The sequence below is a fragment of the Armigeres subalbatus genome, chromosome 1 (assembly GCF_024139115.2).
Source record: "Armigeres subalbatus isolate Guangzhou_Male chromosome 1, GZ_Asu_2, whole genome shotgun sequence".
Lineage (NCBI taxonomy): Eukaryota > Metazoa > Arthropoda > Insecta > Diptera > Culicidae > Armigeres > Armigeres subalbatus.
In genome coordinates this window covers 255,250,739-255,275,803 of record NC_085139.1, presented here as the reverse complement: position 1 = coordinate 255,275,803, position 25,065 = coordinate 255,250,739, and the positions used below count along the sequence as shown (strand labels likewise).

The 25,065-nt window shown below is 42.8% G+C and overlaps 2 protein-coding genes and 2 long non-coding RNA genes across 6 annotated transcripts; 1 reads left to right on the top strand and 3 right to left on the bottom strand.

Moving 5' to 3' along the window:
* Positions 1 to 297: 297 nt before the first annotated feature.
* LOC134213000 (uncharacterized) lies at positions 298 to 4,403 on the bottom strand. Its single transcript, XR_009979383.1, has 3 exons — positions 4,150 to 4,403; positions 3,489 to 3,792; positions 298 to 793 (listed from the first exon to the last, which is right to left on the bottom strand). It is a non-coding gene; the product is annotated as an uncharacterized LOC134213000 (long non-coding RNA).
* A 3,683-nt stretch (positions 4,404 to 8,086) lies between these two features.
* Positions 8,087 to 8,984, bottom strand: LOC134212996 (uncharacterized). The gene is made up of 2 exons (XR_009979382.1): positions 8,374 to 8,984; positions 8,087 to 8,317 (listed from the first exon to the last, which is right to left on the bottom strand). It is a non-coding gene; the product is annotated as an uncharacterized LOC134212996 (long non-coding RNA).
* A 798-nt stretch (positions 8,985 to 9,782) lies between these two features.
* Positions 9,783 to 23,089, top strand: LOC134206820 (uncharacterized). 2 transcript variants are annotated; one of them, XM_062682550.1, is made up of 3 exons: positions 9,783 to 11,799; positions 11,877 to 11,972; positions 22,360 to 23,089. In XM_062682550.1, exons 1-2 carry the CDS (start codon positions 9,952 to 9,954, stop codon positions 11,961 to 11,963), a joined length of 1,935 nt encoding a protein of 644 aa, XP_062538534.1. In that variant the 5' UTR covers positions 9,783 to 9,951; the 3' UTR covers positions 11,964 to 11,972; positions 22,360 to 23,089. The 2 variants fall into 2 exon arrangements, with proteins under 2 accessions (XP_062538534.1, XP_062538533.1); XM_062682549.1 differs by lacking the exon at positions 22,360 to 23,089 and having other exon boundaries at positions 11,877 to 12,016.
* LOC134206821 (mitochondrial ornithine transporter 1) lies at positions 12,005 to 24,842 on the bottom strand. Of its 2 annotated transcripts, none has more exons than XM_062682551.1 (3): positions 23,777 to 24,842; positions 12,353 to 13,227; positions 12,005 to 12,117 (listed from the first exon to the last, which is right to left on the bottom strand). In XM_062682551.1, the coding sequence occupies exons 1-2, from the start codon at positions 23,841 to 23,843 to the stop codon at positions 12,377 to 12,379; spliced, it is 918 nt and encodes a 305-aa protein (XP_062538535.1). In that variant the 5' UTR covers positions 23,844 to 24,842; the 3' UTR covers positions 12,005 to 12,117; positions 12,353 to 12,376. The 2 variants fall into 2 exon arrangements, with proteins under 2 accessions (XP_062538535.1, XP_062538536.1); XM_062682552.1 differs by lacking the exon at positions 12,005 to 12,117 and having other exon boundaries at positions 12,257 to 13,227; positions 23,777 to 23,928; positions 23,991 to 24,839.
* Between the last annotated feature and the right edge of the window lie 223 nt (positions 24,843 to 25,065).

The following is a 25,065-nucleotide window of genomic DNA, read 5'->3' as shown; positions in this document are numbered from 1 at the left end:
ACAGCGAATCAGATAGCGGACACGTTCACCAAACCCCTGGAACCTGGACGTTTCCGCGAACTAAGGACCCTCCTAGGACTTACCGATTCAGGGGGGGGGGTGTTGGAGTAAATCGGCAACAAAGTATGCTGATGACCTCCTAATATGTACGGCAAAAAGGTAGACGAAACACCCGCGGCGAACTATTAGGGAACCAGAGAAGAATAACTACAAAGGGTTTTCGGAGCTGTTCTAGAGACGTGTTGTTTACTCGGTGGTTTGAGATGAAAGAGACCCACAGTCGCCGGATCGGTTTATTTAAGCGGTATCGGACCGCTTACTATAAATCTTTTTATAGCGTACACTCTCAAACATGTTTAGTACATTTGAAGTACATATTAGTCCTTCCTTTTTTCGAGTTAATAGTTATCTATTAATTAAATAAAAACAATTAATTCGATCATTTAACATCAAAAATATTTGAATTCATTTTCATGATTACTCCGCGTTTTCTTCGAACGCCTCGGCAGGCCATCGAGCGCCAAATTTGCATCAGACTTCCATTTTCGATTCGGCTTAACCACATGAGATTCGACATCGCACAACTCGCACTCCGGGAAACTCCGTAAGGACTCCTCACACGGCTCGTCTTCTTGGATCGTTTCTTGCAATGGTGGTGGTGGTGATGGACCAGGGTTATCGACAGTACGGTCGACATGCACCACCATCCCTCGCCGCACACGGCTGCCGCATCGTCGGTGATCTTAACTTGACTTCGATGCGCCGTGGTAATCATACCGTTTTCAATCGTAATCTGTAAAATATTTTTACAAGTACGTTTACGAAAATTAGCTTTTAACCATGTAGACAGAGGTTACTGTTTCTGTACCATAACACATCATCAGCCATTAGGCTGCCTAAAGGATCTTTACTAGGCGTTTTGTCAATACCGTTACTATATCTTGTCGACAATTTATCACATTTAGTTAATGGTACATTTTTATCGTTTTTGTTTAGTATTACATTAATCATATCGATTAACAATTTAAAAAAACAACATAAAACATTTCGAGAAGAAATAAATCCTTCCATCGTCATATTATTTTTAAAATGTATTAAAACTAGTCCAATTAGATCCTCCTCTGCGTATAAGTACTTTGGGTCAAGTAAAAACATTCTAATTACATCTTGAACCATTCGAACTATTCTCTCCGCCTTGCCATTAATAGCAAGATTATACGGATGACTGTTTAAACCCCATATTCCTTGCCTCTCAAAAAAGTGAGGACTTAATAGAGGACCACTACTTGACATTCTATCTGGAAACCCATATTTAGCAAAATATACTAACAGCAGTTTTATCAATTCATCATATTCTGTTCTATTTTTCATCCATTCAACTTTAACATTTAGTAAATTAACGTGATGCTTGGAAGTAGACACAGTCCTGTTGTATTCTACCAGAATATATTGTGGAAGTAATCCATTTCGTATTATTCAACTGTTTTGGTTGCTCTGCCATAACAGCAGGAGCATCACAAGCATTAACAATCTTTTCCAAATCAGCAACTGACTGCTCCATGGGAATCGCAAACAAATATCAGCACTATTATCCCTTATTGCATCAGGAACGTCAAAAGCTTTCCTATAAATAGGTGTGTCAATTTTAAAACCAATTCGGTTTCATTACCTTTAATAGGAGTCAAAAATCTTTAATGAAAGCATCAGACAATTTAGTCTTGACATAAATCATTAAGTCGGTGTTCTTGTGTTCAAATATTCTGTTTCCAGTTACTTGTTTATCAAAACTATTACGCCAGTTGGGAAAGAAAACATCCAACCAGGGTCTCCCAAATAAAGAAATAAAATCATGATCACTATCCAATACTAGAAGTTTCAATTTTGCCTTTATATTCCGAAATACAACCGAAACAACAACTTCCCCAGCAATTCTCAAACTGGAACCGTTTACCACTATTGAATTTCTAAAACTTTTCTTTAGGGGAACATCGAAATTCGCCAAAAATAGCTTTTTTCCAATCACGGAAACGTCAGAGCCACTATCCATCTCCATCTGCACATTGATGCCTTGAATATCTAGTTCTAATAAACATTGATGGCTTTTGTTAATGGAGGAAACATGCATGCACTGTAATTCTCCTGGATCCGAATCATCACTTTTGTCATCCCATGACATACGATTCATCATACTGGACAATTTGTTATCCGTGTTTGTACCGGGCTCCTCCATGTTTACATTATTGACCAAGTCTCTCTTTTCAGTTTGAAACATTTCCTTTTGGCGAGTCCGAGCACTCCACAATAATGACACACTCTTTGATCGATGACAATCCGCTTATCGTTTTTGGACTCTGCCGGTCGAATATCAGCATCCTGGTATCTTTTTCGTTGCTCCTGGAACCGCCCCTGTCTAGACTGCCTGGAGTGCGAAGAATGGTTTCTACGATCATCGTACCTGTGGGATGTGGCGCTGCGCTGAACACCTCTTGCAGGAGAAACGGACGGAGGATTGAACCCTAGTCGACTCTTGACTGGTCCACGACCCTGAGCTAGATCCTTAATACGCTGCAAGAGTGCTCCTCGCCCTCCAACTATAGAGGCAATTTGTCCTGTAGAATTGTCCTGAGTCAAGACCCTCGCATTGAAGTAGCCATTTCCCATGTTGTCACAATCCTCTCGACCTGAGTCAGATTCAACTTCTCACTATCCTCTGACAATAGCTTCTGTCTTAAATTGTCATCCGACAAGCCTATCAAAATTCGATCCAGTATGCGGTCCTGCTTGTCGTCTTTGAAATTGCAATACTCCGCTTGGAGTTTTAGCGAGAACAGGAAGTCACTAGCTGTTTCACCAGGTTGCTGTACCAGGACCTGAATTTGAAACGCTGAATCAAAGCAGAATCCGTTTTGTCCAGCTTTTGCTTCAACTTCGCGATCAACTCGTCAAAGGGTGCTGCATCCAGCAACTGTTCATTTAGGTACAAGCTCTGAGCTACTTCGAAAAGAAAATCGCCTCCTAAGAGAAACATTTGATCCTTCCTGTCTGCTTCTGCTACTTTGTTAACGCGAAAATGGTATCCTAGTCGCGTAAACCAGGAAGCAAATGATTGTCCTTTGCGGTACGGATCAATATTCGGAGCTACATAAGACATTGTTTTTAATAAATTAATTTCAATGCCCAAAATAAAATCAATTATACACTCAATAATTGTTGCACCAAAAAAAAAACGAATCAGTTTAAATATTCCAATCTGTTATAAACACTTTACGTAAAATGAAAAGCAACTTCTATAAATCATCACCAAAAAATGAAAAAAAAATTGAAATAAAATTAATCAAAACGATTCAAATTGACAAAAAGGGGCATCCGCTTATTATGCGGTAAACGGCCTATTGTTTCGTATTAAAACACAATGCATAAAATTCATGAACAATACAATTCACAAGCAAATTTAAAACAATGACAATAAAGGAACAAAAATGACTTACCAATTTCAATTTAACCTTTTCCCGATACCTGGGTAACTTTACCGGAAACTCAAACGAAACGCATTCTCCACAAAAATCGTCCGGGCCGGAAATTGTCGCTACAAACGTCACGATGTCAAAGCCAGTCAGCACCAGTCCACCTCCACACAGAGTGAATCCAAACGAATTGAAATGTACGGCTGCTCTTTAGCGGGAGGCAACAGCCTGTCGCGATCTGATTGCTATTATAATGCCAGCGAAACTATCCGACAAAACGGCCAAACAGCTGCAAAAAATTCGTCGCCCTGCCGACGGGTCTTTAAACCTTTGTTGAATAAAAAGAAAAATTCACTTTAATGTGTTATAAGGCAATTTGGCACACTTTTACTCCAGTAAAATCACTTGAAAAAACCATACGCCCTCAAAAAACAAAATGGCGTTACGGTACGGTGAACAAAAAACACTGTCTCAGCCGCCCAAGTTCATCACCCAAAATCACCAATTGATTGAAAGAAAAAAATATAAAAAACCACTTTTAATTAAAAAAATCACTTTTTTCTGTGTAACGATTTTGATTCGATTTGATGATCACTGCCACAGAATGGCTTTTTTTTTCAAACCTTCTGTTACCTAAACCGCTTCTCCGGTCAGTTCACGTCGGAAATGATCCGTTTCTAATTACCGATCTTTCACTGCTGCTGCAGAAATCGCGCCTCCGCCCGGGGCCTTTTTTTCCACACAATTTCACCGGGAATTTCCAAACGAAAAAAAAAATCACACGCGTTTTTAACTTTATAATAGTTTTCCTCGTCGCCAATTAATATGTACGGCAAAAAGGTAGACGAAACACCCGCGGCGAACTATTAGGGAACCAGAGAAGAATAACTACAAAGGGTTTTCGGAGCTGTTCTAGAGACGTGTTGTTTACTCGGTGGTTTGAGATGAAAGAGACCCACAGTCGCCGGATCGGTTTATTTAAGCGGTATCGGACCGCTTACTATAAATCTTTTTATAGCGTACACTCTCAAACATGTTTAGTACATTTGAAGTACATATTACTCCTTGGAGACCGAAGGCCTCCATAGCAACATAAGTTTTATTGAATAAACAATTGTAGCAAATCATTCATTCCTGTTCAAGCTCTCCACCGAACAAGTTGAATAAATAGTTTTCTGCTGTTAAACTGCTGTTCTATTTTATTCCGACCATCAAGAACGCAGCGCGGGTGGTCGCACTGCAGCAAGGTACCCGCCAGAACGTGGTGCGTTATAGACCGAAGCGGAGACAGCAGACCCGCCTTTTTAAGAAGAAACGCCACCTGGAAGAAGCGGGGTGCGAGGAGATGGAACAGCTGTGCCGTTCTCAAGAAACACGCAAGTTCTATTAGAAGCTCAACGCATCCAGCAAAGGCTTCGAGTTGTGCAGGGATAAGGATGGGAGCATCTTGGCGGACGAACGTGTGGTGATCGAAAGGTGGAACCAGCGCAACGTAGAACATTTAAATGGCGCTGAGAGTACAGGCAGTGAAAGTCAAGGCAGCAGAGGAGATGACTACGTCAGTTCAGCGTACGATGGAAGCCAACCAGGCTCCACCTTGAACAAACTGATAATCAGAATCTGGGTGAAGGCTACCTTAAGGCCACCTTACACCTCGGGAAAATTTTCCGCCGGATTTTGATCCCTGTGCATTTTAAATGGGGCCGGGATTTTGATTTTCCGTGCCCAAATCCCGAAAACATCGCATATGCAAAAACACATGGGGAAAAAATCCGTGGACCGAATTCCCGTGGTGTGAAGCTACCTTTAAGGCTACCTTACACCTCGGGAATTTGGGCCGCGGATTTTTTCCCCATTAGGGCCGATGCCCACGTAGCGCAACGCTGCGTGCACGTGGCGTTGAAAAAACGCAGGTGTGCATCGGTGCGGCGACGTTGCGTTACCGCTTTTTCCCGATGCACACATGCGTCCTTTTAACGCCGTGTGCACGCAGCGTTGAAAAGACGCTACGTGGGCATCGGGCCTTAGGCTTTCTGCGAGTGTGTACGCACACGCACATTTCACTCACACTTTTACTCAGTTTGTTTGCAACCACGAGCAGCTGTCACGGCAAAATCAAATGGGATTGTTTGCAACCACAACCGTGCGTTCGTGTTGGTGAGAAATGTCGGCGAGACCCTAATAGCCTATTCAGATTACGCCATTAATGACATAATAATTGGCGTTTCAGGGTAAATACGCTTTATGATGTCATTATTTACGTAATATTCCATACATTTTGCGCTGTCAAAAGATACCCGCTAAAAAGAGTCATAAAGAATTTATTACGAACAATTATTACGAGAGAGCTTTCGTTCTAACTGGGATGCAGGGAGAAATTCAACAAAACAGAACTGACAAGCGTCACGCTCTCTTTGTCAGAGAGAAAATTCTCTCTGTTTTCATTTCGTTTCGTAGTTGACAGTCATGCTCTTTCTGTTGCAGCAGGGTCGAATGCATGTTAGATGGAAATCTTCTGAGCGCTGAAGAATAACTCGGATTATGATGGTTTTGTGGAAAGCATTTTATATGATGAAAAATAATGATGATAATTATTTATTCTCCACTTATTCAACATGAATTGTTTAAAAAACAGATGCTCTCTAGAATTAACATGAAGTATTTAACTTAAACCTAGATTTAATAGAACAAATCGAATAAATTTTCAAAGTTCAAGGGCCAATGCGGCAGACAATTTAAAACGTAGGAATGGTTGTAAAACGAATATATTTGATGAATAAACATGATTTCATAAATTGTTTCAATTCTGCTCCTTGAATGGCTTAATATACTTTGGATTTCAAAATTTTTCATGTGGGACAACTGTACGATTTGAATGGGAAAGTAGAATAACCTTAAATAAAACATGGATTGGTAATGCATTAATTCATCCGAAATCCAGTTTAAATTATATCACATTCACACGATTCGATTTTGTTAGAAGCTGTATCATTGATTGCCGAGTAGAACGCAATGGTTCAGTTTCCATTTTTGAAAAAAAAAAAATTGCTGAGTTGCCCTTCATACATGGAGATACTGGTGGAAATACATTTTAGTTCGATAATATTTCTTGAAAATTGGTCCAATCGTCCTTTGTTTATTTATTTGTGAGAATTCCCAAAAGTATCTAAATTTTTCTATCAAATTTCCGTTCGATCATAGTACAGAATCAAAATACTTTTTAAACTTAAAAATAAATTGAGGAATAGTCTGATTCCCCGAAGAACGGCGCACCCAACTAATGAATGTAGCTTCGCTCATTATCCTTAATGAGAGCTTCAAATATTCTTCGAAAATCCCTTTTTATTTTTTTGTGTCTTTATTAAGGAGACTTTCAGCCCGTTCCCTTTTCATATTTTTTTTATATTTTTTTTCGTAGAAACTTTGTTCAGAAAAAAAATGTTCGATTGTCGCCAAACAAATGCTTGATTTCGCAAATTAAATTTTAAAACTCTCCTTGAATTCAACTCTGTATTAGCGTGCAATTGAGGAAACATGGAAACGTCAAGATATATTACCTTGCTGCAGTCTGAACACCTCGTAATAATTGGATACCCTCTCACTTAACAAAGTCATTAACCCATCCTTATCCCTGCACAACTCGAAGCCTTTGCTGGATGCGTTGAGCTTCTAATAGAACTTGCGTGTTTCTTGAGAACGGCACAGCTGTTCCATCTCCTCGCACCCCGCTTCTTCCAGGTGGCGTTTCTTCTTAAAAAGGCGGGTCTGCTGTCTCCGCTTCGGTCTATAACGCACCACGTTCTGGCGGGTACCTTGCTGCAGTGCGACCACCCGCGCTGCGTTCTTGATGGTCGGAATAAAATAGAACAGCAGTTTAACAGCAGAAAACTATTTATTCAACTTGTTCGGTGGAGAGCTTGAACAGGAATGAATGATTTGCTACAATTGGTTATTCAATAAAACTTATGTTGCTATGGAGGCCTTCGGTCTCCAAGGAGGTCATCAGCATACTTTGTTGCCGATTTACTCCAACACCCCCCCTGAATCGGTAAGTCCTAGGAGGGTCCTTAGTTCGCGGAAACGTCCAGGTTCCAGGGGTTTGGTGAACGTGTCCGCTATCTGATTCACTGTACCAATTGCTTCAATTGTAAGTCGTCCTTGTGCTACATGGTCGCGAAGAAAGTGGTGCTTCACATCAATGTGCTTAATTTGATCCGCGGATTTTTTCCCCATGTATTTTTGCATATGCGATGTTTTCGGGATTTGGGCACGGAAAATCAAAATCCCGGCCCCATTTAAAATGCACGGGGACCACACGGTAACCGCAAATTACACCTTTTATGAGTACAGTTCACACATTTTTCAGTTTATATTGTATACACTCTGAAATAAATCTATTCTAAATAGTTTAAAAGTCATTCTAAATGACTATTCGCCTGGTTGACCCCAAATTCGTATTCTATTCGAAAATACCGGGATAGTATAAATTTCAAAAAATGTTCTATAGTATAAGTAAGCACTATGATTGGTTAGCTTATTTTGGATTTGGTCATAGTTTCTAGGTTATGTTTGTTTGTTGTCACTGGGTTTTCCTTTAATAATATTGAAAAGAAATAGCAAAATAAGATAAATATACATGTTTTATTCTTCATTTATAAATAATTCGACATTTCGTCACATTCGTGATGGTCGTTCACCTGAAGGTACGAAGCGGGACATAGTTGACACGCTGAACATAGAAGTGGATTAGTGTTGCTCGTCTTCCGGTGCTCAGTAATCCTCCTCCATTCTCCATGGTCCATGTAGAAAGTGTAGCTAATCTTCATTCATTCATTCGCATTGGATTCGACGATCTGGGAAACATAATTAATTGAATACAAACAACCTCCAAAAACTGACGCTGTCTTACCAAAATAAGAGGCCGAGTTTTTCCTATCAAATAATCCACTGGGAATAGGGGTAGCTGTTCCCTTGTCGTAGCTGGCAGGTGTTAGAGCGTTTTCTTGCACCGAAGCTGTGTGAGTAGTTCCGGGATCAGGTGTACACACTTTTTACGGGTTGTAGGCGGAAGTCGTCCTTGAGAAAGGGCTGCAGTTCTGTTCTGGAAATTGCCCAAACAGGCCACCAAACGGATGAAAACCGCGTGCACTAGTCGCTTCGTTTGTAGCAGTCCAAATCAAATTGAAAGGCGTTCTCGGCAATATCCACTTCCACTGCCAATTGCCTTGTCGTGTGGCTCCGGTCGGACGCTAATAGAGTCCAATTTAGGTCATTTTAGTTAGATTGCGGTCCGTAAAAACTCTGGATTTGTATAATGGAAGTTCGCGGAACACTTGCAATGGAACGACTGGTATTTTTGGCCGAATTTTGTCTGGGAAGTTTACCGGAAAATATTCAAACGGACATTGTTGCACACGCGATTTGATGTAATTTTGCAAATGACAGAATGCAAACAAAAATATGTTTACGTTATTCCGGCTTAGTATAAATTATAATTCTCGATAGTATACTGTTTATACTTTGTAAGGTATAAAAGTGAATAATGACTGGAAAGATTAATTTTAAATCCGTCACAGATTTATTTTATTTCTGAGTGTACGTCACAAAATGAATTATTTTTACTTCTCAATAAGGAGTAGAAAATATGCATTTTCATAGATTTACCATCATCCTAAAAATGCGTAAAAAATAGTACCAAACCATTTTCCATTTGTGTGCTCGCCATTTTTTATTTGTTTGTTCCGTGAATGCACATAGTTTCGTGCTATCTTTTATAAAAGGTAGTAAAAGTGAAGGATTTGCCAATTTTTTTGGCCAAAGATAATTTTGAGAAGCTTAAGAATAGAAGGTAAGAATTATGATTTTGTAAAAGAAATTCCTGTTGGTTTTGATCAATTATTATGACTTTTAAAAGGTATCCAATATCAATCACCTCACATACCAGGTTACTTGGAAGAATTGAAGCACAAATTTCGGAAGCACATACTGAAATATCACCCGCCGAAATTGCAGCCACAATCGGGCGTTGATGTTCCTTCACATCCGGATTAATCCAATGGGATTCGAAGGCAAACTATAAGCACACCGAATGATGTCGAATGAACTCGATGATGAATCCTAACTATTCCAGCTTTTTTTTTCTAATAATCCCGCATTTAAAATGCACGGGGACCAAAATCCGGCGGAAAATTTTCCCGAGGTGTGAGCGTGCCTTTAAAACCTTTCGCATTTCGTTTCTGAAGGGCACAGAGCACTGATAACATGATTTTTGTTGGTGTTCGTGAAACCACGTGCTTTTGTCTGTCGAATACCAAAATAACCGGGATCGTGAAGCAGCTGTTTTGTTTTGATTCTGTCTTGTGTGATTCGCCTTGCGTTGCGTGGCGTAACAACTTTGAAATCGCCACAGCACCGTAAAAATCTCTACCAAAATCCGGTTTCAAAGGATGAAGTTTCTGTAGAACCCATAGTCAAAAAGTGCCGCGCCATGTTGTGTCCGGTTTTGGTTCGAGTTGTGTCCCGAAGGATTTGCATACCTTTCGTTGGTCGTCTTAAAAGTGTCGGTCATAGATCCCTGCTGCACTCCTCGGCAACTGTGGGTGCTAAGAAGTTCTCCGACACGGAGAATGATTTTGCCCATGGCATTTTGTTGCAGCTTGTGCCCTCCACAATTGGAGTACATTCACTCGCACAGCGACCAGCGATCGATGGAAAGATTCTGGACATGGCGGAGGTTGGGAACTGGGAGTCGCTCACGACGCGGGACTTGCTGGATTGGTTCCACAGGGTGGCGGACGATTGCAAGCAGGATGGTGTATGCATATCGGATGAAGGCTACGACGGGTTCGTGGAGGCTATGGTTGATCGAATGCAAAGCTTAACCGACGAGGAGGTGGTGGAAGCTCTTGGTCTGCTGGCGCGCATTGGGCCAGAAGCACACGCAGTCGATATGAGAAATTACGTCCAGCTGTGGAATGCGGCGGACAGGGTTTGTCTCGGTCGAGTCCACCGTTGGGATACACAAAAACTTCTGTTCATGGCGGATCAGTGGTACCCGATGCGGGTGGCCAAGGTGGGCAAATTTGTCGGAAAGGCGATGTGGAAAATAAGCTCTAAGTTGAAGAAACTTCCAAGAGATCAATTGGTTAAGACGGTATTTTATATCAACCTAACACGAACTCCAGTGGAAAACATGATCGACATTGAGTTCAATTTAAAAAGGAACTTTTTCGATTTTGAGATTGACGACATTTCGATACTTTGCATGGGTTTCTTCAAAACGGAGACTCCCATCCGAAGCTTCGAGCTGATCGAAAGGATATTTCAGTTAACCATTCATCACTCGAAAGACATCCAGGACATCAGTTTGACGGCTATTTTAAAACTACTTCGGTACTCTTCAAGGATTCCTCAAGCGGCGTCTATGGAGCGGTTGCTGTCGGCGCTGGTACCGGAGATCCCGAGGTTGTCACATTTTTCTTGCTTGCATATAGCTCTGCTTGGATCTGATATCCAACTGTGCCACCAACCGAGCCTGGAGGCTATCATTGAACGCTTCACCAAAGATATTAAAGAGTTGCGATTGAAAGACATGGAACGAATTGCATTCATAATTGGACATTGCAACATGACCATGGCGGACAAAAAGGATGTGAAACTTTTGAATGCCATCGTTGAGGAATTGCCCAATCGGATCCCAGAGATAACCCAATATCCAAAGTGCTATCTGACTCTGTTGAATTTCCTGTCGCTTAAAGACGTTTACAATGAACAACTGATTGCGGCTGCCTTTGAGAAGCGTTTCCTTTTCATGACGTACGGCCGTAACGTTGCAGGGGCTGGTCGGGAAGTGATATCTTTGGATGCTTTCCTTAGAATAAATTTGAAGAATTCAAACTACTCCGGTAATTACTTCCCGGAAAAGCCATTCAAGGTGGTCGCCAAGTTGACCCAAGATTACGTCCCTAGTTTGGAACACCGGCTGACCAAGTCTGATCGGATACTGCTTGAAATCCAAAATGCCTTCCAAAAGCGGCACAAGTTCGCGCACATTATCCACCTGCTGCCGCACTTCCAACGACCGGATGTTCTACTGCTGTGGGACGACGACCAGAGGCAGTTCCTAGATGTGGCCGCACTATGTCCGAAACAGTACTCTGGCGATATTCTAAGCAGGGAGTATCTACTGAAGGACGATGCCGAGCGAAAAAGCCTAAGGCTGATTGCCGTCGTGGCGGGAGGATGGAATTGCTACATACGGGACCAGAATCGAGAGACGGGTGGATTTGCTATGAAGTTGAAGCAACTTGGGCTGATCGGAGTGGAGACTTTGGTGGTGAGTAGAAGGATTTGGTGTCTACACATTTGGGCATGTGATCTGACTATAATTTTCTGCTTCTCCACCAAACACAGATTCCGTGGCATAATTGGCCTTTCGAATTGGAAGCAAAAGAAAAGTTCCTCTTTGATAGGCTGAACCCAATGTTAGACAAACGATGAGCTGGTCAGGTATGTACCGGGAAAACAAAACTTCAAATATGCGTAATTTACATAACACAGATTCAACGTGATTTTATATTTCTTAAAATCTAACACGTACAAAGGCAGAGTTGGCAGGAAACCAAAAATGAAATGCATAAACTGTACAATAAATCTCGGGTACTTATTCAAAAGGACGTATGTGATTTCGTAAACAAAGATTCAAGCGTCGATTTGTCCATTCTGATAGCACTCCCACGCAAACTATCACCACAGACAGGTAGATGAAGTCTTCGGCTATCTGTTGGTGGTGTTGGTTTGCGTGGGAGTGCTATCAGATTGGACAAATCGACGTTTGAATCTTTGTTTACAAAATCACATACGTCCTTTTGAATAAGTACCCGAGAAATGCAAAAGTAGAACATCCGCTACTTCTAGACGAACAGCTCCGTCATCAGCTTTTTCGTGTACTCGTAGACGACAAAAAGAACCGCCGTGGCCGGGATCGTCCGCACGATCGTCGGCTGTAGCCCATTGTAGAACGCTAGGAATCCCTCCTTTCGGAAAATGTCCGCCCCCACCTGGGTCATGCTTAGCCTCAGACTTTGCACCTGTATCCGACTCTTGATCACATCCGCCGGGAAGATGGCCGTCCACAGGGCCACCCCTCCGACGGCTCCGGCGACCATCGTCTTCAGCGGTCCGATGTCGTCCTTGGATTGGCCCGGTTCGGTCATCAGGTCTCTCGATGCTTCGTACCCTCCGAAGAAGAAGAAATAGCCGGGCATCTCTCGCGCGAAGGTGGACGTCAGTCCGCGGAACATACCCGGAATGCCCTCGGTTCGGAGGATCTGCCGCGTTAGCTGAAATGGCGATACCTTCGGCACCTTTTCGTTCGCCTTCAGATTGTTTTGCTGCACCTCGCGAAGGGCTTGAAGTTTGCATTTGATTAGTTCCGTCGGACAGAGAGTGAAGGAGGAGAAGAACGCGGCCAAGAATCCGGCTGTGGCGTTGTCCAGCGCTGTGAGTTCACTGACGGATGGCTTTCGTACGACGGTGGCTACGAGATTTTGGCACGCTCCGTAGGCAGCAAACAGTACTGAATTTTCGGCCACGTTGGCAACGATAGCCGGAATGGTTCCCGCGTAGAGTCCCCGTACGACGCCGTCCCGTCTGAAGGTTCGCATTGTACAGTCGACCATGTTTTTGTACAACGTGGGGAAGGTCTGCATTTTCACTTTGACGGTGTCCATCGGTTGACTGACGTAGACCAGGGCCACTCCACCTACAATGTAAAGGAAAGTGATTAAAGTGGTTAGCTTTATGAAATTTCTGTTTTTGACGTAAACTACGTCTAAGAGGAAGACTCGGATATAGGGTGTAAAATGAAAATTTCAAAATTTGGGACCGTCACGAAATCATGTAAGATTTGTAACATTGATAGGTCCTTTATCTTTCAATGGATTTTGAAGACTTATATATCAATCGATTCACAAACTCTCCATCAATTTGTCAATATTACTGAAACTTTTGAATATCAACGCTAAACTATTGAAAATTGCAGTTCTTTCATGCATCATGTACCGTGAAGTACCCTAATTTCGCGCACTTAAGATCTGACCAAGTTAAAACGTTCATTAAAAAACATGTAGTGGCCATTTGGAAACATTTGCTACTGCATCACATAGTAGAAGGATTCTAGGTTTTCAAAAAAATGATACTTGCAAATTTTGCTGCTATTTTAAAAAATTGGAGTATGAATCCGAAACCGTTGTATGCTCCTTATTTCGCGCAAGAAAATAGGATAGTTCTTAATTTCGCGCAAAAGTGTTCCTAACTTCGCTCATGTTTGAAATTGAATATTGTTATTGGTTTGATGAAATATAATCAATTAACCAATAGAAGCATGCATCCATTGTTCAAAATATGCAGATAACGGTATCAGACAGCCGTCAGTGACCCATTCTTTAGTAGAAATGGTATGTGCCTATATTTCGACCCTGGAGCTTTGCTTAGAGTTTACTTTATGCATTTTAGTTGACACAAGTCATAATTCCTAAAATATCGTTTGCTTTTGAAATATAAACCATATTTTAAGAAAAAAGGCATTGTACGAGCAATGTTTAGCTGGTGTATAAAAAAAGTTTAAATTTTCGAGACGTCATGAAAAAAGTCTTAAAATCTCTTACATAGGACATCTTCAAATATGTGTTTTATTCAAGACATCTTCAATATTATATACATTATCGAAAAAGCTGCTGTAGTTTTAGCTTAAGTTTAGCATCATTTTACACATCGGATTTGGTAGCTATTGCAGGCACTGATCTATAAGATTTTTCAAATCAACATTAGTCGATGTCGGTGGTTATCCGTCTGAAAATTAGATAAAAAGCGTATGGGAATGAACTTTTCGGGTTCTATTCAGTGTAAAACTGTTCTGTGTATTATATTGCTTTTGGTTCATCAGAATGTTGCAAATGAAACTACGCAACAACAATAAACGAAATTAGGCACCATAATTACTCTCATATACCTAATTTCGCTCACGAAGCGAAAGTCTAAATAAACACAATATTAATAAATTTTACACTTTTCAATAGTAATGACGAATAAACATATCCAACAGAGCATAATGGATACAAATATTTCCAAAAAGTAGCCAGTTTTGTACAGTAAAATCATTTGTTTACTTGGGTCATGTTCTTCGTCTCTGTGCTAAGCACAAGCAAATATGGCGGTCGATAGGAGGACCAAATTGAAATAATTTTATTTGGTGTACTAAACCAAGTTTGTTTTTCAAATTCTTTCGTGAAAAACATTCAACAACAATGATATTTTGTAATCCTCCAGATTTTTCAATTTTGACTGGTACCTAAAAATTGAAAAAAATAAATGATTTTATAATGCGCGAAGTTAGGGCGCGCGCGAAATTAGGGCACATCACGGTATTTCCTATACAGCGTGTTCCAATCCATGGTAATTGCCTACTTTTAAAGTATTATCAATTATTTGTTTATTTATGGTGTACATCAACAGATTGTTCGTAATCCTAATGATGATTTAAAACTAGTATGGTCACTACAATAATAACTAATTAATAAAACAGTAAAATCACAACGAAACATAAAATTGTCATGGGACTTAAATACACTTATCTGGCATATGCGCGTCAGCTACTACGACGAAAAACATTTACAAAACTACGGCAAAGCGCATCTCTTGTCAAGTGGTAGTCAAATACTGATGCCACCCTATTAAAAACTCTCTGTAGCCCGTACAATGCGTAGCCCAAACCATAGTTGGTGCGGCGAAGGGGAAGTCTCAACATTATGCTATTCTGCAATGGCCGATGTTGCACGTTAATGTTAATTTGTTGCAGAATGTCGGGACAATCGATCCTCGTATAATATCAGCGACGGACAGTGCTCTGCTTAAGTCCCTATGGATACGCAACGGAAGAAGGTCGATCAGCTGGTAGCGGTCCTCGTAGCTGTGAGAGGGTGCTTTATAACCTCATCATGTTTAGGTAACGCATAGGATTTATGCACCCTTAAATACGTCCCTGCTTTATGCGCATCGTAGCAGGCATCGCTTTCAGCGACAAAGAATCGTCCTCTTTCGTGTTGAACTACCAAGCAAGCAGGTTGTGTGTGCTGGGTGACAGTAGGAGCACAAGGCAGATTTCACAAATGGCGATCCTGCCAAGGGCCACCTTGTCTAGCTGGCATTTTCTTTCTCCTTCCATTTCAATTAATAAAAAGTTGCAGTTGAATTAGTTACTGGGCAAAGAAAAACTACAGGTAGGTTTACGTTTTCAAAAACTGATGCGCAATGATACGGAACCATTGGTGCTGGTTTTTCACAAATGGAGAAAACCCGAGCGACCCAGGGCTACTGTTTTTGATTTGCACGGGAAAGTTTTCTTTCCGGGAACAAGTTTGCTCACTGGTGTCGAGCCGGCAAAAGAGTACAGAACCGCTGGTGCTGGTTTCTCACAGTTGGAGGAAACCCAAGCGACCCAGCGCTACTGTTTGTGTTTTGCACGTGGGAGAGTTCCGGGAGCATTGAAGTTTGCTCACTGGTTCGATCCGGTAAATGTACTGGGTTCTCAGTATCTATTGATTCCGATATTTGGTGTTAATTCGTTTTCAACTGAGTAAACCTTTTCCGGGGAAGTAGAGGGATGTGAGAGGGTGCTTTATAACCTCATCATGCTTAGGTAACGCATAGGATTTATGCACCCTTCAAAACGTCCCTGCTTTATGCGCATCGTAGCAGGCATCGCTTTCAGCGACAGTAGGAGCACAATGCAGATTTCACAGTAACTAGGGAGGCGAAATGGATCTCTCCATGGTAGTTTGCGCAATGCAAAACGAACAAAGCGGCGTTGTATTGATTCGATGCGCTCCTATCCATTTTTGTAGTGAGGACACCAGACCGCCGAGCAGTATTCCAACGTAGACCGGACGAGAGAGCAGTGAAGTGCCTTCAAGCAATGTACGTCGGTGAAATTTTTCCCCACCCTGAACACAAAGCCAATCGTTCTGGCCGCTTTATCGACGACAAAGGATATGTGCTGGGTAAATGTAAGTTGCGAATCCAGAAAAACTCCCAAATCTTTCACGCAATGCACTCGGTTGATGGTCGTGTCGAGAAGAGAGTAACTAAGCCGGATCGGCTCCTTCTTTTGTGAAAAAGTAATTACCGAACATTTCGCATATACCTTGTTGGGTGCTTGCAGATTCACTATTGAATACCATGGGCGATGGAAATCCAGTCTCTTTGCGCTGTTCATTTACGTAGCTCCAAAAGGACTTTGGGTGAGATCTTAGTCGTCGCTGTATCCCTCTCTGGTAACGACTGATCCGCTTATACTCGTTGTTGATTCTGACATAGTGGAATTAGAGTGGCAACGTACGGTGTTTCGTGTAACTTTTGAGTGCAGCTTTCTTGCACCTTTTCAGCGACCGGAGAGCATTTGTCATCCACGGGATCCGAGAGTCTGATCGAACGGACTTTTTTGGGACATGCCTGTCGATGATGTACACCATGATGTGAGAAAAAGTGAGAAAAGAAAAAGAAAAAGCCGCTGTGAATAGGAGTCCATGTAATGCTTGTAAGGTTGAAGTCGCCCAAAATCACAACCTCATCACAAGGCGCGGCCATATCTGAAGCACAAGATACAGATCGATAGATACAGTGTGTGTCAATGAGATCCAAGTCGCGAGTCCGATCCGGAGAGATGTACACAGCACAGAGGAATAGTTGTCTGTCACCAAGCTGAATAACAACCCATACTTGCTCAACGGTGTTCCAAGAATCGTCCTCAACCATTTTTGCTTTCAAGCTGGAGTTAACTGCAACAAGTACGCCACCTCCGGTAGTTTTCCTGCTATTCTCCGTGTTGCGATCACAGCGAGAAACTTCGTAGCCGGCTCCAAAAACGTAGCTCGAAATAGTTCGAGAATCAGTAAACACTATGACGTCGTAGTTCTGATCCAGAACAGCTAGTCGATATTCGTCCAGAAGGACGTTAATTCCTCCAACGTTCTGGTAGCAGATGGATATGTCGGACTGCATGTGACGAGGAGCGGATGAAGCACTGCAAATTGGAACACTCAGGCAGAGAAGAATTCATTGACTGAGAGTACTTGCCGACATAAGGAGTTCGGAAGACCCCATTTCCTGACCCCAACCTATTGAACTGGGGTGTACAAATGGGCTAGCTCAGCTGCTAGACATTGGGGCCCCACTCCTTCACATAGTGAGAGATGCTGCTAGAGCTGGGTAGTAGTGTCGATGGGATAATTCCTTCTCTTCTATATAGTTGGTTCAGTGTACTATATTTGGTTTTGCGTAGTTTACGTCGAGCGGTCGTGTCTTGTATACAACCCCAATTTTTTTTTTCGTTTGATCGTTTCTCGTGTCGTGTTCTCGCGTTGGTGTGTTCGTCGCCGAGTCCCGTTATGGAAGAGGCTGCGGCCAGCTTTCAACGAGCGAAGTGCAAAGCTTCTCTCAAGCAACAATTTTTTCATGATGAAAAATAGAGAAAAGAAAAAGACAGCAACTATTGCTTATGAGAGACCTGAGTGGACGGAGAAATGCCTCCCGTTTATGTGGAAAGTAATTCGATGGACCTGTGCCTCGACCATCGGAAATTGATCGCACGGGCCTTACGTGCACCTTTAGGCTCTATGTCGACAGAGTGAAACTAATAACTAAAATCTCTATCAAATTTTGCACCTTCCAACATTCATCCAATTATTTCAACAACAAAAAGCATTATTTGGCACAACTTTATAGTCTCATTAGACTGCAAAAATAATCAATGTTGTGTAAGAATAGTGAAATTTTTGAAAACAATCAAGTAACTATTGATTTACAATCAAAAACTTTCTTTTTCGTTTTCCACTAATTTTAGCTATGCCAAATAACTCTTGTTCTAACATTTGTTTCATAGGTGATTGCTTCTTATGGAAATCTTTGAAAAAAGAAAGAGGGGGTTAACGCCGAATGATCTTTACGCCGAACGGTCATTAAGCTGAATGGTCATTGGGTCAAATAAGAAGTAAAAAGTTAGGAGTGAACATAAGAAGTTGAAAGGAGACGTCAATTCTTCCCTTTTCCTTCTTTTTTCTATCTTCTCTTTCTTATTGCTAGCTTCGTTCTTCCTGCTTCCTTCTTCCTTTTTCTTTTACAATTTTTCTACTTCCTCATTCCTTCTTCAATCTTCTTTCTTTCTTCTACGTACTATCTTCCTCTTTATTCCTCTTTGATTGTTCCCTCTTCCTTCTCACTTCTCACTTTCCCCTCACATACTTTTCACATCTCCCCTCTCCCTTCTCACATTTCCCCTCTTCCAAATCTTCCAAATATCACATCTAATTGCAAAATTCTCATTTCTCACCATTCACTTTTCACTTCCTACGTCTCACTTCTCGTTCGGTCTAATGACCCAACATCGTCTAACTACGAGAAGATACTTGAGTACCTGAACTCAAAACTATTCCAGTTCTACACCCGACATCCTCACAGTCGTGTTGCGTGGCCTCCCTCAACGATGATGATGCGAAGGAAGCTCTAGAGAATAGCGATCTGAAGCCTTCCAACATTTTCAAAATTCAGCTACCTGTTGAAAATCATCCACATTTATCTGTAGGTGAGGACATTTCGGGTATCTATCAGTGGAGCGAGTTCCGATGCACACATCACCGCAGGGGTCCCCCAGCGTAATTTTACTTACTTATGGATCCTGTACACCTCCGATGGTGCAAAGGGCCGACTTGAAAGATCTCCATCCTGAGCGTTGCCCGGCTATCGCTTTAACCTGTTGCCAGGTTAGATTTCGGTCGACTTCTTTTATTTCTTTATTAAGGCTTCGCCGCCATGAGCCTCTGGGTCTGCCTCTGCTGCGATGTCCCGCTGGGTTCCAGTCTAATGCTTGTTTACAGATTTCGTTTCCGCCCCTACGTAGAGTGTGGCCGACCCAGCCCCACTTCCGATCCCGAATTTCTGTTGCTATCGGCCTCTGGTGACAACGACGATGGAGCTCGTTGTTTGAGATCCAGTTGTGAGGCCACCAGGCCCGAATTATATACCGCAGGCATCTGTTAATGAACACCTGCAGCCGTTGAGTGTTCTCCACTGATACACACCATGTTTCGCTAGCGTATAACAGCACAGATTTCACGTTAGAGTTGAAAAGTCGTATTTTGGTGCGTTCACTTATTTGCCTGTTTTTCCAGATATTTCTTTAACTCGCAAAGGCAGCCCTTGCTTTCTTGATCCGTGCACCTATGTCGATCTTGGTACCACCGTCTGACGCCATTTGGCTACCAAGATATTGGAAGCTTTCAACATTCTCCACTGGTTGCCCGGCTACTGTGAAACTGGAAGGAGTCACCGTGTTTACATCCAACAATTTGGTTTTGTTGACGTTGATGACTAAACCTGCTGAGGAGGATCTACCAGAATCTCATCGATTACGATGAGGAACAATAACGGTGATAGAATACATCCTTGCCTCACACCAGCTACGACCCGGATAGGGCCGGACAGGACCCCATTGTGCAGCATTCTGTGCTTCGATGAGGCCGATGATTTTCTCAGGAACCCCCTTGCGTCTCAGGGCGCCCCACATATTCTCTTGATTGAGACGGTCGAAAGCTTTTTCGTAGTCAATGAATACCAAGTAAAGGGACTCTGGAATTCGTTGATCTGCTCCAGAATTATGCGGAGCGTAAAAATATGGTCCACACAGGATCTTCCGGCACGGAATCCGGCTTGCTGCCGCCGGAGAGTCGCATCGATCTTCTCCTGAATCCGGGTTAGGATAATTTTGCACAGAACTTTGAGAACGGTACCCAGCAACATAATGCCTCGCCAGTTATCGCATACAGTAAGGTCATCCTTTTTGGGAATCTTCACTAAGATACCTTGCATCCAGTCGACCGGGAAAGTTGCGGTGTCCCAGATATTACGAAATAAACGATGCAGTAGTTGAGCGGATGTCATGGGGTCAGCTTTGAGCATCTCGGCTGATATGCGGTCGACCCCTGGGGCTTTATTCGATTTCATGCTTTGGATGGCTGTTTGAATCTCTAGCAGTGATGGAGCTTCGGTATTGACGCGTGTTATACGTAGGATCCTAGGCAGATCATGCCGAGGTGGTGATGGCCTGGCTGGCACTTGAAAAAGTTGTTCGAAGTGCTCGAACCAGCGTTTCAGCTGGTCAGTTGGGTCGGCCAATAACTGATCATTCGCGTCTTTCACAGGCATCGTTGCATTCATCTTCGCCCCGCTTAAGCGTCGTGAGATATCGTAGAGGAGGCGAATGTCCCCGGTTTCGGCGGCTCTCTCTCCTTCGTCGGCCAGAGAGTCTGCCCACGCTCGCTTGTCCCGTCGACATGAGCGTTTTACTTCCTTCTCAAGAGCCGCGTATCGTTGACGGGCTAAGACTTTGCTCCTCTGGTTTCGCTCTATCGCGGCTTTGGCTTCTCTTCGCTCCTCTATCATCCTCCAGGTCTCATCGGTGATTTATTGTTTTCTCTGGGTGCGTAGTTCGCCCAGATTGTTGAAGGCATTCTTGATGGCGGTCCATTGGTCTTCCACGCTGTCACCTTCCGGAATATCTGCAGCACGCAGATATAGTCTGCAGTTCTTCAACGTCCTCACCGTGGCATCTTCCAGTCGGCGTGTGTTGAATCGTCGTCCAACTCTTTCCTCCTGCCGACGAATCCGCGCAATGCGCAGGCGTATTTCGCCGATGAGGAGGTGATGATCAGATGCGATATCTGCACTACGTTTATTCCGTACATCAAGAAGACTCCGTTTCCATTTTCGGCTGATGCAGATGTGGTCGATTTGATTTTCTGTAAAGCCGTCACGGGAGACCCACGTGACCTTGTGAACCGGTCGATGAGGGAAGAGCGATCCCCCGATCACCATGTCGTTATTACCACAAAATTCTGCGAACAGCTCTCCGTTTTCGCTCATTTCTCCGAGACCATGAAGTCCTATAACGCGCTCAAGGTTCGAGTTGTCGGATCCGATCTTCGCATTGAAGTCGCCCAAACAGATCTTGATATCAACCTTCGGAATTCTATCTACGACGGCATTGAGTTGACTGTAGAAGTTCTCTTTGTCTTGCAAATCGGCAGCATCGATTGGCGCAGAACATTGGATTATAGTAAGGTTTCGGACCCGTGTTCTAAATCTGGCAACGATTATCCTTTCACTTATAGGTTCCCACTTCATAAGCGCAGAGTCTGCCTGAGCGCTTAGTAGGAAGCCAACTCCGCGATGCCGGGGAGCGTGTTTACCTCGTAAACCAGAGTATAGCAGGACTTGTCCCGACGGCGTTCTGTGTTCTCCAAAGGACTTCACTCAGTCCCAGGATCTCAAGCTTCATGCGGCGTGCCTCATTGGCAAGTTGTGCCAATTTACCCTGCTGGGCTAGGGTTAAAACGTTCCATGTTCCTATTCGTGTCCGTTGTTTCGCGCTAAGAGTCGTCGCCGTAAAATCAGTCCGTATTCTTTCATTATCGGATTCTGGAACAAATTGATGTTTCGGGAACAGTAGGTTGTTGGCCCAAGGTTCCCTATCCACCGGGATGGGGCTGCCATCTTAGGTATAGCTTCCGGGGAATAGCATTTCATACTCAGCCGCTGGATGCCAGAACAGACGCTGTTGGAGCCGCACCTCCTTGGTGGCTAGACGCTCGATCAGTCGGGTCAAATTTGTTTAAAGTCCCACCCAACACCAGGACTAGGCTAGTGCGCTTTGAGCGGCACACGGTCGCTTTGATAGGGCCTGATAGGTCCCCCAGCGTGGTATCCTCGAACACCTGCTGTTCAATCTGTTCACCTCCCACAAGCCAGAACCTCCTGAAGGCTACAATTTATTCTCTGTTCGCAGATAACACCTTTCTCGTCTACAAAGGTAGACTGATCGCCGATGGATCAGTGATCGGAGTGCTAGTGGCAAAACTCCAACGAGGCCTGAATGTCCCCATCAGCTGAAAGATCTGCATCAACGCGGCGAAGACCCAGGTCATCATTTTTCCACACTGTCAATCCCCTAAACATGTTCCGCCTGAGAGAGGACTGTAACATCATCATCAATTGCACGACTGTGGAATGGGTCGTTGAGGCCGAAAACTTTGGTGTTACCCTCGACAGCAAGCTTTGTTTTCGGTAATAGGTTAACAAGATGGTGACAAAGTGCCCATCAGCAGCACAGTAATCGAATGGACCAAATACAAACCGACGCATCGAGACGTTACTCAATGATGAACTATCGCCGTTCCGGCCATGGAACTCGGAACTGTGAACGCTCGACGCACCCGGGGTGGTGATGCCAACTGTACGGACAAGCAGTAAGGGAGCCGCTATCAAAAACCGTCCATACCGGAGCCATTCTTTGCCGCTCGATAATAGATCCAGCAAAACCCAACAACCCCCCCCCCCCCTGGGTTGCAAACTGCCGCAGCCTTGATCCCTTCCGAAGTCACAAGTAAAACAACTAAAACAGTCTGGTGTGCTCAAGCTATAACAGGAGACACAAATCGATAAGTTTTTGCATTGATTCGGGATGAGTGATAACAAACGCCAAATTAACACCAATGGATAGAGGCTTACTGACCCGCACAAGACTATGATCGGAAGTACCATACAGATAACTGCTATAGACGGTACTTGATGCTTTGTGTGCGTCCACATTTTTTTTGTTTTTTTTTTTTCATAGAATACATTTGGTTTTATCAGCAAGAATCTACTGATTAATAGTATCATAGATATATTCCCCTGGAAGGATTTGCTCCTTGTAAGCGGAAGTCCCTAAGAAACCGGGTCAAAAGTAAGTCCAATTTATATGTAATGTGTACCTAGATATGAATATAAACAATATGTTTTACTTGTTCTATCTTAAGATATCTCTACTTCAGAGCTTTGAAATTTGATCTAACTAACAGTCTATCGTTACATCGATAAATAAAGTGAAATAAGCGAATTCCTCTTACCAAGTGGTGCTTGCTTCCTATCACACCATCACTGGAAATCAGTTAAAATCTTTCCAAGTCTTAAAGTATGTGCTAAAAGTCAAGGTTTGGCTAAAGAAACACGTGCGTACCTTATCGCAAAAACGTCGCGGTCATACACATTGTTTTCTTTGCGATTGTTCGAAGGTCTTGTGAAACGTTTTATTATTTGGTTCATTTGTGAATCGTTAAGATATCTTCTTCCTTTGAAACGCTAATATTATGGAACGAGTTTTGGGCAATAATTTTAAATCGCTTAGAAGCTAGTTCGAGCCAGTTAAATCCATCGAAACTCACCCAACGATCCGGCGGTAAAGTCGATCAGCCCGGTTTTGAATCCACTGCCTTCACCTTTGCCGTGCATCCTGAAGCCGCTATCGCTGCTTGTTCTGCGTAATTTGTTGAATCCTTGGAATTAATCCCAAATCGGGTGTTGAAATTCGTCACACCTAATAAAATAATCGCAGCAAAATATTTCACTCCGCGACGCAGATAAATGCTCCTATCTTACAATAAGTAGCCAGGTAGGTACTTCCGTTCTTTTTTTCCCACCAGGAGCTGAGGAACGATAACAGCTTTGCTCTGTTGCCTTATCAGTTTTGAAGCTTCACTTGCAAAAGCCCACCACTTCGCTGGTATGGTATGCAGAGACTTATAATAAATATACCAATCACTCGTTGCCGACCACGATGCCGTCAACATATGTATGAACCTGTTGTTGTGTTGCGGTTCGATTGCATCAGCGCCCGTCAGTGCGTATATCGCAAATTTGCTTCTTATTTTGTCCTCTTCTTTCAATGGACCATTGATTTTCTTATAAGAGTGAATGACTGCTCTGCTGGGGGCTCGCACTGGAAACCGATAGCGAGTGCTTATCAGTAGCTAATTGAGCGAACAAAGTCACTACCTTCTTTTGATAAACAGGTTTTTACAATCACTCGCAGTCTTCACTCCATCAACTTCTCCGTGCGACTGACCACCGCTGTTCAACTGTTTCATCTATCCATCGACCAGAATGTGGACTATTTTGCGAACTTGTATTTATTTAGGTCGTCATTCGTGTGGGTAAGTCAATATTCTTCGAAAATATTTTTTACGCTCTTCAACGTCGCCATCCCAGTGATAAGGCTTCACTCATCAGAAGCGTTCAGCACACAATCTTCCACCCAGAAGACGGGATGCTCTTATCTTTGTTCTCTTCGGGGATAATGTCTCGTAGCCGTCGAAAACACTTATGATTAGTCACACACTGTGGCGTCGCGTGACTGTTCAGACGATCCTTCGTACTATGCAGGTATGGGACTGAAGTTTTTTACTGCTTATCAGTTAATCATCAGGATTTCAGTCACCATGGAGAAAATAAGTTATGTTTGGTCCATATAAATTTCAAATTAATTAAAAAACGGCAGCTATAATATAGAAAATGAATGAGAATGATTTGATATCTGAAAACAGAGTAATGAGAACAGAATTCCAACTATAATAACTATAGTAAATCTTATCATCACTATAGGCAAGCACTTATATTTAATTGCAAATGGCCTTCTTTTACAACTTTTCCGAATAATATTTGTTCAAGCATTTTA